At 48.1% G+C, this 15,615-nt stretch overlaps 1 protein-coding gene and 1 non-coding gene across 2 annotated transcripts; one reads left to right on the forward strand and one right to left on the reverse strand.

Moving 5' to 3' along the window:
* The first annotated feature begins 2,562 nt into the window (after positions 1-2,562).
* On the forward strand, positions 2,563-2,725 carry LOC119403692 (U1 spliceosomal RNA). Its single transcript, XR_005186105.2, has one exon. It is a non-coding gene; the product is annotated as a U1 spliceosomal RNA (small nuclear RNA).
* A 2,721-nt stretch (positions 2,726-5,446) lies between these two features.
* Positions 5,447-10,279, reverse strand: LOC119401219 (glycerophosphodiester phosphodiesterase 1). Its single transcript, XM_037667900.2, has one exon. The coding sequence runs from the start codon at positions 10,107-10,109 to the stop codon at positions 9,051-9,053; it is 1,059 nt and encodes a 352-aa protein (XP_037523828.1). The 5' UTR covers positions 10,110-10,279; the 3' UTR covers positions 5,447-9,050.
* Between the last annotated feature and the right edge of the window lie 5,336 nt (positions 10,280-15,615).

Consider the following 15,615-nt stretch of genomic DNA (forward strand, 5'->3'; position numbering starts at 1 on the left):
ACTTTCGACGCTGTCTATGGCTTCAACGCTAGCTCTGCGATGCGAACGTAGCGCGTACAAAGGTAAGAGCCATCTGCTCATCCCTGTTGAGATAAGGCGCGCACGATCGCAGTACACAGTTCGTGCCGGAGCAGACCCGCCTCCGTGACTCCCCATGCGCCTTCAGCGCGACGGATGAGGCCGGCGCGTTTCTTCGGGTGAGCCGCGATCGTGGGCAGTAATCGCACGCTTTCACTCGCACGTATAACGTACGAGCTGCGGAGCGATGTTATCGATTTGGACTTGATACGGAACCTCACGGCGACGGCAGAAAAGGCGCCAGGAGTGTCTACATGGTTGCTATATCGCATTAAAATGAAAGTGCTCTTGACAAAGTCACGCTGTCATTGCCTTATGTGTATGTGTAGAGCTTGCTCTTCTCTCCGCTTTCCTTTCCATCTTTCTTTCCCTTTCCCCTCCCATTAGTGTAGGGTAGCAAACCGGATGCTACAATTCTGGTTAACCTCCCTGCCTTCCTCTCGTTTTATTATCTCTCTCTTGCCTGGCGCCTTCCTCATTGTGCTCATTTTGCGGTTACGATGATACAATGGAATACTAGTTATTGTCATACCGTCATTTATACTCATTAAAGAAATCCTCATCGGGTCATTTCATCGAATTGAGCCTTTCTATACTGGGTAGGCCTCTTCGCCAGGGCATTGATCATAGATAGGATGCTGATGTTGATGAATTGTGACATAGTTCAGTAGTCGGAACAAGATATACAGCTTACAGTATTTCGATAAATGTGCGCGCATTAATAATAATTTCCGAGGTTTTACGCGCAAAGCACCGAAGAGGAGAGAGAGATAAAAAGGACAACTTTATCGATTTCCGGCAGATTGCAGGGCTGGGCTCCCACCTAGGAGGCAACCGAGACCACGTCGCCCGGCAGCTTTCTCGACGTGCGGGATCGCCCAGAATTGCTAGTCCAGGCTTTCCTTGTCACAGTCTGTGAAAGCCACAGGACACTGCCAAACCAAAGCATATGGTCCAGAGTAATGATGCTAGAGACCGGATTTTAGGCAAATGCCTATTTTGTTCCTTGAGCTCCTATCGTGCCACTTTGAAATATGAGCATGAATTAGAGGTTATAAGAAAGGCTTTTATAGTGTTTTTATAGTGCCTATAAATGCCTATTCTTGGCGTTTGTGCCTAAATGCTCACAAATGCCTATAATTGCCTATTTTCAAAATGGGCGCTTGTATTAGCACTATTAGTCTCAAGTTGCGCTCCTGGGAGCACTTTGAGACCGTTATTTATGCTACCGCGCAACACTGACTGTTCGGAATTATGGGGTTCAACCTACAGACCCGTAGTTCAACCAACTCCCGGAAACAACTGCTAGCAGCCGTGAAGTGGGACACGCACATTCGCCGCCGCAGAGACATGGCGTGCGCGGTTCGCGAATGCGATACCGTGGAGAGCCGTCAGCAGAAAGGAGAGTGAAGAGCAAAAAAAAAAAAAAAAGAAAGGAAAATATGATGTGCACGCGGCTTTTGTTTTTGTAAGTTAACTTGTAAGGCGTTCACTGCATCAGCGTAGCCAGAATTTTTTTTTTTTTTTCGGAAGGGAGGGGGGGGGGTTCAACCATTCCCTATGTATATATGTTCGTGAGTGCGCATGTATGCATGCGTGCATTACACGCATGCAAAACTGAAAAGTTTCGGGAGGGGGGGTGGAATGTTGAACAACCTCTCCCCCCTGACTACGCCAGTGATTCACTGGCAGGGGAAAAATTGGTTCTATGCGATTCCACCCGAACAATAGGCGGAATCCCTCCCTTCTGATGTATTATCGACCTGGCTATCTGCTCGTGCTCTGCCCTTCTCAGTCATGCCGAGAAGACACCCAGGAGTGTGTTGATTTGACAGTGGACCCTTGACTCACCGTGCAGAACACGGGAGAGACCGTGTTCTGCGAACCGTGCGGGACAAAGCACATTGCACGGCTATGTTCAACTGTTTAACGCCTTTGTGCCATCTTAAGCGATACCATTTTTGTTTTTCTTTCGTAGATAGAGTTCGCGCAGCCTTCGTTTCAAGTTATTTCCATTTATGTGAAAATTTATTGTGCCTATATTTACCATATTGGAAGCCTAAAACGTTGTTTTGCCCAAGTATTGTCTGCCTATTTATGGCGCTTAAAACGAGCTTTTTAAGCTCGTTTTAAGCCAAAAATCCGGCCTCTAGTCATTACACTTCCCGCAGTTGATTTGTACCTCTCTTTCTGGATATATTTATTCGGGTAGAAGGGAAGGAAGTCAGAGAATGTCAAAGCAAGGTAGTCGTGCTTTCAGTATTTCTTAACTTCCTCAAATGGTCTTTGGCGGCCTAACAATCTTTTCAAAAAGCTAACCAAATTAAGAGGTTTAGCGGACGCGGTGCTCTGAAGCCAGAAAATTTACATAAACGATGTTTCGCGACTTTGCGGACTTTCCAGATTCACTTGATGTTGAATTGCTCACCTGTGCCAGGTGCGATATTTCTGCGCAAGGCCTGCTTTCACGACACTGAGATCCGCATACTTACCTGGTGCTGGGTCAGCGGTGATCACTGAGGCCGCTGCCCCGTGCCGAGGCCATTCCATTGCACTGCGGTTGGCTGAAGCACGCCACTTCCCCAAGTCGGGGTAGCTGGAGCACGCAATTTTTGGTAGTGGGGCTAGGCGTACGCGCCAGCCCCCATTATAGAAATCAAAAGGGAGATAATGCGTGGGAGACTTCGTATACTGCTTTAGCATTACTGATTTCGTGGGCGTGCCTCATTCGCACGTCTACAATCAACGCCACCTAGAGTAGGTGGCGTTGCTACAATGGTCTACCGTTGTGGCCTACCCTCCTCCCCTACCAACCACCAGCCAATCAACTAAGCCAATTCTTACCCATACTTTATTCAGTCGGACATTTCCCGTCATTTTGTATATGCGAAGGGTTACGGCTACGCACGCTTTTGGACGATGATTGCGACGAAAGATCCCTCATGTTGCATTCAAGGAAGTGTTTACTTCCCATTTCTACCACCGAAAATCCGAGGTCAAATGGCAGGCGTTTTATTTGCGCTGTGAGACGTACGCCATCGCTGTATTTTTTTTATTTCGCGGAGCTCGTCTTCTTTGCGGTGGTGGCGACATTGGGTTCTATGTAACGTGCCAATCGGCTTCTCTTTGCTCCGGTGTTTCAGCTGGCAACTTTGTCGTTGCTCGAGATTTCGCAGCCTGTTTAGCAATGGGTACTGGGTGATTGGATTCAGCCTGTCGCTTGCGTGAAAGCGGACGCACTAAAGGCCCGAACACACGTACGCGTTGCAGCGCGTCAACGCGTGACTTTTTGACGCGGCGTCGCGCCCTTTCCCTATGGGGAGAGAGGGCGCGCAGCCGCGCGCCCTCTCTCCCCATAGGGAAAGGGCGCGACGCCGCGTCAAAAAGTCACGCGTTGACGCGCTGCAACGCGTACGTGTGTTCGGGCCTTAAAGTCCCAGCCGGCGCGTCATCCATGGCGAGAGTTGGCGACCAAGCGCCATATAGACCAGAATTTCCAGCGCTCGTAGGGGGCCGCCATGTTTGGCCGACCGAGGCGCCGCGGTGCGAGCATTTGCTTGGGGGCTGCTGAAACGCGCTAGCGTACAGCGCGGTGCACCACGTTTGTGGCTCTCAGTAGCGGGCGATGGCAGATTCGCGAGCGCTGCAGCCGCTCAGTCTTCTCTGAATGTCAGAACGTGCATCTTCTTTCATACGACTACATTTTCGAACAGTGGAATTGTGCCAGGGAGCTTGCCAAACATCGCGAGAACGTTCAGCAACATCGTCACGAAAGTTTGAATAGTTGCAACGCCGTGCAGTTGTCCACTCTCTTTTTTTTTAGAACTGTATCATATCAAGAAACGTTTTAAACTTACGCATTTGCGTATGATAACGGCCAGATGAAGCCTAGTAAGCTGTATCTTCTTTTTTTTTCTGAAAGACAGCAGCGACAGATATTTTCGTGCCGCGCTACCGTCCGACTTTGTGCTGCACGATGGCTGTTTTGTGCTCTCTCGCAAAATGCAACGGAATGAATTTATTTAGGCGACTATTTCAGTTTTGAACGCAGAACGCTGTAGCGGAGATTACGTTTGAATCCGATAGTGATTGAGTTCAATCCTGACCAAGCAGCGCACACGCGTGCACTTTCTGTCGCGACGTGCCTCGTTCAGGATATACTTAACTGCAATTGAAGGATCGCCCCTGCAATGACAAGATCCCTGTCACATGGGCACTTTCGATCACGATTGAGCCGGATCAGGATTTATCGCCTCGACCTTCCTTTGCTGTCACAGTGAAACTTCGTTGTTATGAAACCAGAGGTCGACATGCCTCGCGGCTGTGAGGTTCAAAATACATATCTTCTATAGACATGAAGTTGTAAAAAGTGAAACAGTTCGTTACATCGAGGTTTACCTGCGCCTTTATGAAAAAATTTACAACCAAGGTGGTCGCATTTTGGATTTCAGAAGCGAGATTAAACAACCGCGTGTTCAAATTTCTGTGCATGTTAATAACTGAAGCTTTTTTCCACTCGGCAGCTGCGGTGGCGCCTGTAAGTCTTCAGGCAAAATTAAGAAACATTTGTTAATTGGCTTCGCAGTTTGAGAAAATATCTGGTGAGGTGCATGAATACTGTCTTTCTCAATTCAAGATTCGTCGTTGTCGTTCTAGTAATTCAGTTTATTATTTTTTTTTTCATCCAGCAGGTGGTCCTGTTTTAACCCATACACTTGCAGTGCAGCTCTTTGAATAGGTAGAAAATATGGCCTCCTGAGCAAAAGCACCAGCTCACATATTACTTATCGAAATCAAGGGCCTTGAAAACGTCTGGAATACACGCTGCACAAACATAAGCCGCTCGTGTTCCCGTGAACGTCGCAGGTCTGTTGTATCAGCCGCTTCCTTTTTGTCTCGGTGTTCGGGCACCCAACGACGGCGCAGTGCCACCCGGACGAATTTTTATACATTGCACTGCCGTTCCGAGTGTGCGGCAAGCAAGCAACTGAGACCGCAACTTTCTAACAGCTCTGAAAGCACTGACACAAGCGAACACGCGACGCAAGCGCGGCTATTACCTCCCGCCATCAGCAGCCCCCGCCGTCGTCTGCACCACCAGGCGGCGCCTGGTGTCGAGAGTAGCGGCGCGGCTGACACTCGCGCTACGAGGCTAAGAAAAATCTGGTCTATAAGCAGCCGTGGAACCTTTGCCTTGTCACGTGGTACTCAGATGCGACGCCTCTCCGCAGCGTGTTACATCGCATGACGTCACTTGCGCTTCCGCAGCTGAAGGTCATGGCGACGCTATGAATGACCTTTCGAGACATGGCGTGGTAGAGCTTTCGCTCTAAAGAAGGCAAGTATCACAAACTACGAGACATCGAAATCACGTACCGACTGACAACATGCTTTGGTCATTTATTTACTCAATTCTCCACGTGATTTATCTGTGCCACATAAACAGGAACACAAATATCGGTAGATTGCGCCAACACATGCACAAAATAAGCGTCACAGTGATAAAACAAGGCCACATCACAGCAAAAGAAACAAAAGGTCACTTTTGCATAAAGCTGCACGATTTGACACTGACAGCCATTAAGACAAAAACTTGTAACACCGTTACATTTAGAACGGGTAAAAAAACATGAAATGACGACTGCTTCACGGCAGCTTAAGCTGCACAGAGCAAGTGCTGATGATGAAAGAGCCAGAGAAGTGATATGCACACTGAATGTTCCATGTGGAAGACTGAGGAGGGGGTACCACAGGAAATGTGTTCATTTGCATTTGAGGAACCTGCCACTTAATAGCGCTGCCTCAGAATTCTGCATCAGTTTCATTGCAGAAATCACAATTTTGATCCCTTAAGTGGCACTGTTGACACTCGCAAGCAATTTCAAACTGGCACTCAGCGCCTTTCTGGCTCATCAAAAACAGCATCTTGTGGCAAATGTGTCTTCTGAGGCATTCAAGGGTAGTTCATTATTAAAAACGAAAGTTTCACTCTAATGTCCCTTTAAGACTCTTCAGATATGTTCTGTGAAAAAGTAATCACACGCAGGTATTGCATTAAAAACAGGTCACAAGGACGTCCATCATTTCTGGTGATGCGAGTGGACAGTTTGCACTTAGCACCAAAGCTTAAAATAAGACAAGGCCAGTATATTGTAAACGTTACTTCAGTTTCAGTGTATTCATTTTGCATGATTACCTATTGGCTCCTGCTGCATGCTAAATACTGTCATGATGCACAACATCCTCTGATAGGGGAAACATGGCCCACCTCTGGATTAGCAAGTGCTTATACTGAGGACAGGTTGAAGTTCAAGCCGTTTGTGTGCTTCAACAATCCTGCATATGTGATGCTTGCTAAGTAACAATGCAGTCTGAAATTAACCCGTTCTTTTTTGTGATTGCCACAAATCATTAGGAAACGGATCACTTTCCACTCATCTAATTATGGTCAGAGTAATAAAAGCAACACGAAGGCTCTTGAACAAATGAGATGACAGTGTTGCAAGATCATTTTGCTAGTTTCACGTGAAACTACGTACAGTACGGTCCACTGTTAAAGGGAACACTCCATTGAGCACCTTTCATTTTGCTGGCCCTCTGACAGCAAATGGACCGGGAAACATTGTTCATGGACTGCACAAGTCTGTCAAAAAGAGGCAGAACTGTAAACCACCAGCAGTTTTATGCAAATCTAAGCCACGAAAGAGAGTTTGAAAGGCAGCGAAATCCAAACATGTCCTGCACGCAAGTGTTCCATTTAACAGTTGACCCATCTGTACTTTTACCCCTGCACTCACACCGATGCGAACACACCTTTTGTAGTCAATGAACATGACAAGAATGGTGCACTGCCTAAAAGATGGAACACATGGTGCAAACTGACATTAAGTATGATGTTCAGCAAAATGAACTGTTGGTGTGCTGCGTCCAGTTTGGAAACGCTTTGCATTTCCATCACTTCTTTACGCCGTTAAGTTCATAAACTAGCACACACGGTGTTTCATGCTCACTGTCAACCATACGGGGTGTGGTCAGTACAATAAACCACCAGCTTCTGATTAGCACCGCTTTCCATTTAACGTTCTGCATTCGTAGTTTTTGTGTACCAGGTCATCAACTAGCTCACATGTCCACCCTGCTCAGTCTTTCTTGTGCTTGCACTCTTTGCAAAAAAAGATGCTGTGCATGTTCTCTCATATCAAATGCCATATTGAGAATCTAAACTATATAAAAGTGCACGTACTGATGCCATAAAGGACCTGGGAATGAATAAGAGCATGTTAAACAGCATGTCAAGGAAGGTACTTCAGCTGCTTCTAGGTACCCCCTCCTATCAAGCACTTTGGTACAGACTGATGAAACCCCGACGTGTCCATGAAAGTGCAGAATGTTCTGCAGAGATCACCGGTGCATGAATATGCAAGCCAGGACTAAGTTGGCCGCAATGTCGGCAACGCAAGCTGCATGAAAAGCTGCCACATTCCGCGAAAAGTTACACACAGTTTAAGCTACGGAGCTTTTCTATTTAAAAACTACAGTTAGTCTAGGCATGAACATGCCATTCTCAACAAGGTATTCAGACAAGAGATGTGAATGACAGATATTCTACAGTAAATGGAGCCATACTGAGTTGGCCGCAACGTTGGAAATGCAAGCTGCATGAAAAGCAGCCACATTCCGCAAGAAGTTATGATCAATTGCAGCTACGGAGCAACTACAGTTCATGCATAAACATGCAAAGTGTAATCAAGATGCCATTCTTAACAAGTTAGTCATACAAGCAATGCGAATGACGGATAGTCCACAGTAAATGAGGCCATCAATATGCCAGTCACACATAAGCTTTGCGGTCCATTCAATGATGTTTATGTGAACATTGATGATGGTGATCACTTTGTGCGTGAGACAGCATGAAATACAATTAACTGCAGACATGTTTTCACAACACCACTATCAGCTTCGTAAGTTGCTAAAGCCTGTTTATCACGTCCGTAAGCAAAGGTGATCTCTCCACTGCCAGCGTGCATGCTTATTGATGAGAAACTTGAGATTCACTCAAGCCTTCAGTTTTACAAGCGCAGGCGAAATGTTGTACAGCGTAAATCTAGACGTTGATAACACGAAAAAGTAGATTTGTAAGCCTGTTGTTCCCTCCATTACATTCGCTTTCTTCCTCAAAGATAAATACGCCCACACCCACGCTCTCTAACTTGCATTACTAGGAGTCATGCATTAGTTCAAACGTGCGTACGAAGCTTCAACTGCGGATTTGCTACAAAATTACATATTACAGCTGTCATTCAACTGCCTACCACCCTTTATAAGATGAGTGCAAAAAGCTATATCGTGCAGTGTACTACAAACGAGAGTCAAGAAAGGTCGCCCTACTTAACATTATATGTTAACTAAAGTGGCGCATAAAGCACATGCGTGGGGTTCTGCTACTAACGTGCAAGATCACCACAGTGTTATCGGGAAGTTTTAGATTTCTTTAGTCGCTTGACTAGCAGATTCAAACCACCGGGTGTACAAACTAACCCAAACCGATTTACAGAAGACCATCAACAGGGTGTGACCCTGTGTGATGCTTTCCCAACAACATGTCTTTTGGGTCACCCAAAAATGTCAAATCTTAAGCAGGTGCCACACAATGCAATTTTGATTGCAACTGCATCCCCTGTCAATCAAATTTTTTTGCCACACGAATTGCATCGCTGCGACAATTGTATTAGACTCCCTCGTTCATCATATGAGCGCAGCAACACGTCACACTACAATTTCGATTGCAACTGAGCCTTCTGTTGAGACCGAAGTTTTGACCGCAATTTTCTGACGTTCGGACCTGATTAAAAAAGCACCATTGTGAAAATCGTATTAAACTCCCTTGTTCGTGTAATTTGTGGAGGCTACGATAGAAAAGGATAAATATGTGCGCCGGAAAAATGGTGTTAAAAAGGCGTCAAACGTTGTCTTTACGCGTGCCGCAGGGTGTCGGTAATGATGGGCACCCTTAGAACCTTTCGCAGGAACTCCTTTTCGGCCGGGTGGTTCGGGGTCCACGCCAGGACATGGAGGCCCTGGTCTCTCCACGACCTCACGTACTCCGCGCTCAGCACGTTCTTGCAGATCAGCACGGCCGAGGCTCCGGTCAGGTACGGAAGAAGTCCGCCGTGGAGCGCCCGGTCGAGCACCCAGTCGCCGACCCTGGCCAGCAGGTGCTTCGTGTAGGAAGACTTGAAGCGCGGCCTAAGGTTCTCGATGTCCTCGTACGCGACGAAACCCGGACGCCAGGTGAGCGCCGTCACGATGCCCGGATTCTGGCGCCGGAGCGCGTAGATGAACTGCGGGTAAAAGGAGGCGACGAGGGCGCGACGGTAGAGCTCGGGTCTCTTGCGGAAGAGTTCATCGACCAGGGCGACGGCTCGGTGGTCGTACTCCTTGACGTCCAGGATGAGGCGCAGGCCCAGGCGAAGACACTCCTCGACGCCTTCTTCCAGCGTCGGCACGCGCTCGTCGGCGAAGCGCTCCGCGAACGGGTGTTTGGAGGCAGCGTCTAGTTTCCGCAGGTCTTCGAAGGTTATCGAAGCTAGAGGTCCTTCGCCGTTTGTTGTGCGTTCGAGTGTCTCGTCGTGAAAGAGGACCGCAACGCTGTCGTGCGTGAAAGAGAGGTCGAACTCGATGCCCGACGCGTTGTTACGCTTGGCCTCCCGGATGGCAGCGAGGGTGTTCTCGGGCGCGTCGTGACCTCCGCCCCTGTGCGCGAACGCCGGCGGCAACGGCGCCGCGTTGTCACCATCGCCGCGTTCGCCGTCCACTCCGAGGATCACCTCGGCGGCGAGGGCGTCTTCGACGCGAGGCAGGGCCGCTCGGTGGATGGCGTAGCACGCGAGGGCTACCACTAGCGCGGCGATGTAGAGCGAAGCCATGAGCTGCTGCTGAAACGCGCAGGCGAAGAAGAGCGCGCCGAATGCGCGGGCCACGGTGCCGACGACGTTGAGCGGCGGGCAACCGACGCAGCCGGCTTCGCGCATTGCGCCCGGCCTTTCTTGTTCCGGTGCCAACGTCGTCTCACGTGAGCGTCATCACCGCCGCCGCCACCTTCGGGAACAGCTGAGCTTGCGACGGCCCCTCGACAACGCGAGGTTCACGACCGCCCAACGCTACGACACCGCCAACACCACTCGCCTGACTCGCCCCTTTCCGGTCGCGTCGGCCTGGATGACATCACTCCTCGCCAGGGTTGCCAGGTACTCGAAGAACAACCCGCCAAATTATGGCGCATTAATAGCCCAAAAGTAGCCAAACGTAGCCCATAAAAATAGCCCAAAATAGCCAAAGACAATAAATCCAGACAAGACGTTTTTATTTATTATTTACTGACACAGAGCGAGTTTGTACATGAAAGAACTGAATGTACAATGTATTAAGAAAGAGATCAAGCATGTAAAACAAGTGCAAGGGAAAAAAATATGGTTACATGAAAAACTTGTCGAGTGGCATTTAAACGTTGCTTTGGCTAGGACACCCCACCCACACGTCGAAATGGTCTCGCTTCTATCCTCTCTGGGTGGCCACACATATGCTAACACTTCTAAGCGCAAGTGAAAGAACCGTTGCTTGTGCACTACACAAATGTTCCAACATGTGTGCATGCCTCGTATGCACGCTTTCGGCTAGAAAGGTGGCGCTATCGGAAGACGGTGCGGCCATTGAGAGTCGTTTAATTACAAGCAGAGGCAGACCGCCCCATACACACACATAGAAATGGTCTCGCTTCCATCCTCTGTGGGTGGCCACACATATGCTAACACTTCTTCTAAGCGCAAGTAAAAGAACCGTCGCTTGTGCACTACACAAATGTTCCAACATGTGTGCATGCCTCTAAAGTTGTATGCGTGCTGTCGGCTAGGAAGGTGGCACTTAAGTTTACCCAGCCCGCAACAGGTTGCACAGTCTTGCATTGTCGTCCTTCCGCGGCGTCGGCGACTGGGGCCACAATGTCATAGTCAGTTTCCGGTAAAGAAAGTCCTCCCTTTTTGTTGTCCACAAAACTAGGATTTGACACTCACGCACGCTCGAAAAGGCCCTCTTGTTCCCTCCCCAGCGAGGAGCAAGCTGTGCGCTGTCCCGATGCATCGACAAAAGGACTCGCGCTTCCCTCCCTTGCACCCGCACCCCCCGTAACTATGTCGTGGGGCCGTCGCTACTATGGTTCAGTAAAGATAAGAAAAAAAAGGAAGTGCTTCTCGTTGTGGGGGCACGGCTCAGAGAGACACACAACACGACTACTGAAAGCCCGCGGGTCGCACATTTCGTTCCCGCTTCATCCTTTCCGAGAGAGGGACAAGATGCACAACGACCCCAGCACCCCCCTCCCCTCGCCCTTTTCTTCCTTTTTTTCTTTAGGTGTAAAACACGCGTTGCTTTTTTTCTTCCTTATATCGCTCTGCCCGGTCAGTACCGGTCAGAAAGAAGGCGCGCGAAATGTCTATTGATGCACATTCACAACAATCTTGAAGCTAAAACAACCACCAAGGGGTAGAAAAGACAATGAAATACGAGTTTTTTGAACGAAGCCAGAAAATAGCCCAAATATAGCCAAATAGCCAAAGATGAAAAATCCCGCCAACTCAAAAAAAAAGTAGCCCAATTTGGCTATTTATAGCCCAACCTGGCAACCCTGCTCCTCGCATGTGCTGCGGTGTGGCGTACGAAGCTTTTAGTGCGCGAGCTTAACTTCCTTCTAGTTGTTTAAAAACCTAAAAATCTAAGGAACTAAATTAAGAACTGCAGTTTTGTTGTCATCTCTCGGAGCAAAACTTAACAATATAATTACGTTTAGTTAGTAAAATTTTCAAAGCTATGCTTTACGTTGTCAATCACAGAGGACGCCTCAAGCGCTAACAAATTTGTTTAGTGCAGAAAAATGCGGGCATTTTGTTTTGTTTTGATGCATAGCGCAAGACACAAGCACTGCACTGTCTATTGGGGTTGTTGTGGTGTTGTAAGCACTTGCGCACTGTGCAAAAATGTGATATTTCAATATGACAGCCGTGACGTAAGCTGTAATCAAACACGGTGCTTGCAACAAGAAAATGCGTAGCCTTTGAGAGTTGCCACTAAGACTCCGAGACTACCATTACTAAATCCATTAGCTTTGATACCACATAAATAAAAACAACGGTTAAAACAGCATTGCTTCTCACTTTTTTTCTAGAGAAAATAAACGAAATAGTTACACGTAACAGCGTTTGCTGCCCGACTTATTATGTCACACGTACGGTGGCAGCACAGGCGCAGAAAGCCGTTGCGGATTTGAGCGGAGCTGGAGCTCGACTTCCGGTTTGGCACGAAACTTGAATAAAGTACAGTGTACTAGAATGGGGCAGTGGGCTCACTGCCGTATCCCTGCGCCGCGCCGCCGCGGCCCTCTCCGCGTCGACAGCTTGAGCGCCCGCCAGGGGCGCTGCCGCCAGTTTCTCCTGAAAACTCCTGCGGGGTGTGGAGCGCGTCCCCTTGGTCGGTGGGGGTTAGGCTGGTTACGCTGTAGTTGCGGGGGTATCAACAAACGCGGGGTTGGTGGCGGGGAGAGGGCCACCACAATGACACAAAAAGAGATCACAAAAAAAAAAAATGAGGAGGGGAGGGAGTCGAGCATTTTATTCTTTTTTTTTTAAACTGATCCAAGTAGTTGAAGCTACTGTTTCCATTTGTGTGTGCCCTGCAGCGCATGTTCACTCCGTTCATTCGCTTGAAGGACCTTTGTCGGCACCCCGCGTGCCGCTTTACTGCACTTATATATGCTTGTTTTTCTGAAGGATCGGCATCTGTGTCTATCCGCAAATCGCAACTGTCTCAAAGACGGCCCGCCGCTGCATCTGGACGGGAAGGACGTGCTTTTTTACAGCCTCAGGCGGTCGTGCACATAGAGCATGCAGCGTACGTGCAGAGAAATTTCTGGGGCTGCGTTTGACAACAAAAAACAGCTGGACCCAACGAAGCTAGGAGTGACCGCAGAGTCAAGTGTGAAAGCAATAAAAGCAAGAAAACGCGCGAGGGTGGTGACAACAAAACCATACTCGTGCTTTAGTAAAAAAAAGGGGGGGGGTTAGGGGTACTTCTAAAAAAATAATAAAGAATGCTGGTACGTCGTTGCTTGTTTCGCTATCGAAGTCCTAAGCACAGAACTATACTGACGGATGAAACGGGCTGGATAGTGACGTACAGAAAAAGGAGATGTAGATGGGGGCTGAAGTAGCTCTCAGTAGGAAGCGGGGGAGGTCCAAAGGGATTGGGCTCTCTTTGGGATGCCCCAGTTGCTGGTAGGTCGACGTTGTCGTCGGCTGTCGACTGCAAACATCGCCGGCGTTTCTTGCTGTCCTTTATTTTTCATTTTCGTAGTCGACTAGCAGATGTTCATACACGTTTGTTGCATCTGTTTATTGTTCGACCACGAGTGACATTTTCGGCATTGATAATTCATATTGTGATATGGCAAACATTTGCGCATACATAGGCAGGGTTTTGTGTATATAAAATCAGTATGTCAGTGCGTGACACTGTCGAGTGTTTCTTCGTGTCCTGTTTTATCCGCGCTGGTGCAATTCCAAGGTGCAATAAAAATGTGTACGCACGTGATACATGTTACTTGTTATGTACTCATATTAACTATGTATAAATATTTTTTTATTGGGTATGCGAGTCCAACTGCAGTTTTGGTAACCTTGTACGATCTACGTCTGTAAATAAAAAAATTTTTAAGCGTACGGTGCGGATACATTTATTACGAAGCCGAGTGATTCCGCCCATTATTGATTCGCGAAAAAAAAAAAGAACATTAAGTGGGTTAGTTACACAGACCAGCTAGATCATATATACGCGAAGAATTTTTTTAAATGAGGCGTTGTTTATATTCGGCATAGTGGGGCTCGAAAGGCGGGAGTGAAGTCGCTATGACAGCTACAGTGGCGAAAGTGCATTGAAAATCGTATCGATCAGCCGGACAAAAAAAAAAACCGAACGCCCCCAATTACACACCCTAGCTGTTATTGCAACGGCTGCGTGGAGGAGCATTCATTTATGCAATAGCCGCTTAAAACATCGCTCGCCCTCCGTAAATCAGTCACAACGACAGTAATTTATTTCACAACACACCGAAAACTTGCATCAAAAGAACTTCCGTGAGTTGCGCACCGTAAGATTGACTTTTCTTGCGCGCAAAACAACAATGCGCGCCATCCGCGCCCTGCAACCCGCCGGAAAGTTTCAGGTGACGCTGTGAGCCGCGCCGCCTGTCGGCGGCGACATGAAGTGCGTCACGCTCCGCCGCTCAGTGAGCGCACTATAAACTTCTAGAACACTGTAAATAAAGCGAGCGTGCCGACTGCCGCACTACAGTGTACTAGAAGGGGGCAGTGGAACGAACGAAGCGGCCGCGCCGCATCTCGGGTGATGCTCCGACGGGCGATCGTAGCGGCGGCGCTGTAGTCACTTTGTACTGAAGCTGTGGAGAGCGTCTGCATTTGGCGAGCGCGCGTCGCAGCCTACGAAAGCGTGTAATTGCGCGTTTTGAGCTCGTTTAATGCATTATCGGTGTCTCAACGCCTCCTACGCGCCATGGTGCACGAGTGAATAAGCAGGCGTGCCAAAATTGCGCCGAGATATTCCCTGTTCTTGGAGCCTGCCGACCTCCAAAGAAGGCGACAATCGAATTCTGCGCACATGCCCCTAGCTGCTCACTGATTGCTGTGCGGTTTGCAATCAATATTTCGAGCCGCAGTACACTATGAGTGACTACGAACACTGACTACGAAGAAATAAAAAAACAGCGACGAAAGCCTACAATTCTTCTGCCGGCAGCCTCTAGGATATATTCAATGCGCTCGACTGTTTCATGAGTAACCTGAGTACAAATAACTCTATCACAACATTTATATTAGTGACGGCTGAGTACTGCCAGTTTCGCGCACTTTGTTTAATGTCGAAAGGCTACCTTGTTTCAACAGCGTGCTTGCGTGGTTACTATGCACCGGTTATGCGACCTCTGAGTGCTTAAAATACTAGGAAGCCGAGCCATGGAGCCGAGCCGAAGGCGCGCGTTCACCTCCAAGGCACAAACTTCATGCATCAGGGCTTATCTCAAGCATATCAAAATGCGCAGATGTAAATATATCCCGTCGGTTATTTTGCCTAAATTCACTGCAACCAGTTCTCCTCTTCAATGGACAGCTTATACTGTCCAGATCTCCTAAGCGATGCCATTACAAAAACTTCTTTTTGGCAATATTTTGTATTATAATTTCATTGCTTTATCTGTAAAGTGTCAAAAGTGAAGCCAGGAGGGGCGGTGGTGCTCTGTGCTTTGCAATATTATGTTTTTATATAGTATATATGTGCACATATATATTTACACGCACAAATACGGACAATAAAGTATCCCTTCCGCACCCGGCGCCTAGCAATAACAACATCCGTGAAACGCCCCTGAGGACGACCGTTATTTTACCGGTCGAGTTACCTTTGACTTCCAATACCTTT

This window comes from Rhipicephalus sanguineus, chromosome 8 (genome assembly GCF_013339695.2).
Source record: "Rhipicephalus sanguineus isolate Rsan-2018 chromosome 8, BIME_Rsan_1.4, whole genome shotgun sequence".
In the NCBI taxonomy this organism is placed as follows: Eukaryota; Metazoa; Arthropoda; class Arachnida; order Ixodida; family Ixodidae; genus Rhipicephalus; species Rhipicephalus sanguineus.

What these genes read in the sequence shown, in the direction of transcription:
- LOC119401219 (XM_037667900.2), bottom strand. Translation starts at nt 10,109, where the DNA reads ATGCGCGAAGCCGGCTGCGTCGGTTGCCCGCCGCTCAACGTCGTCGGC.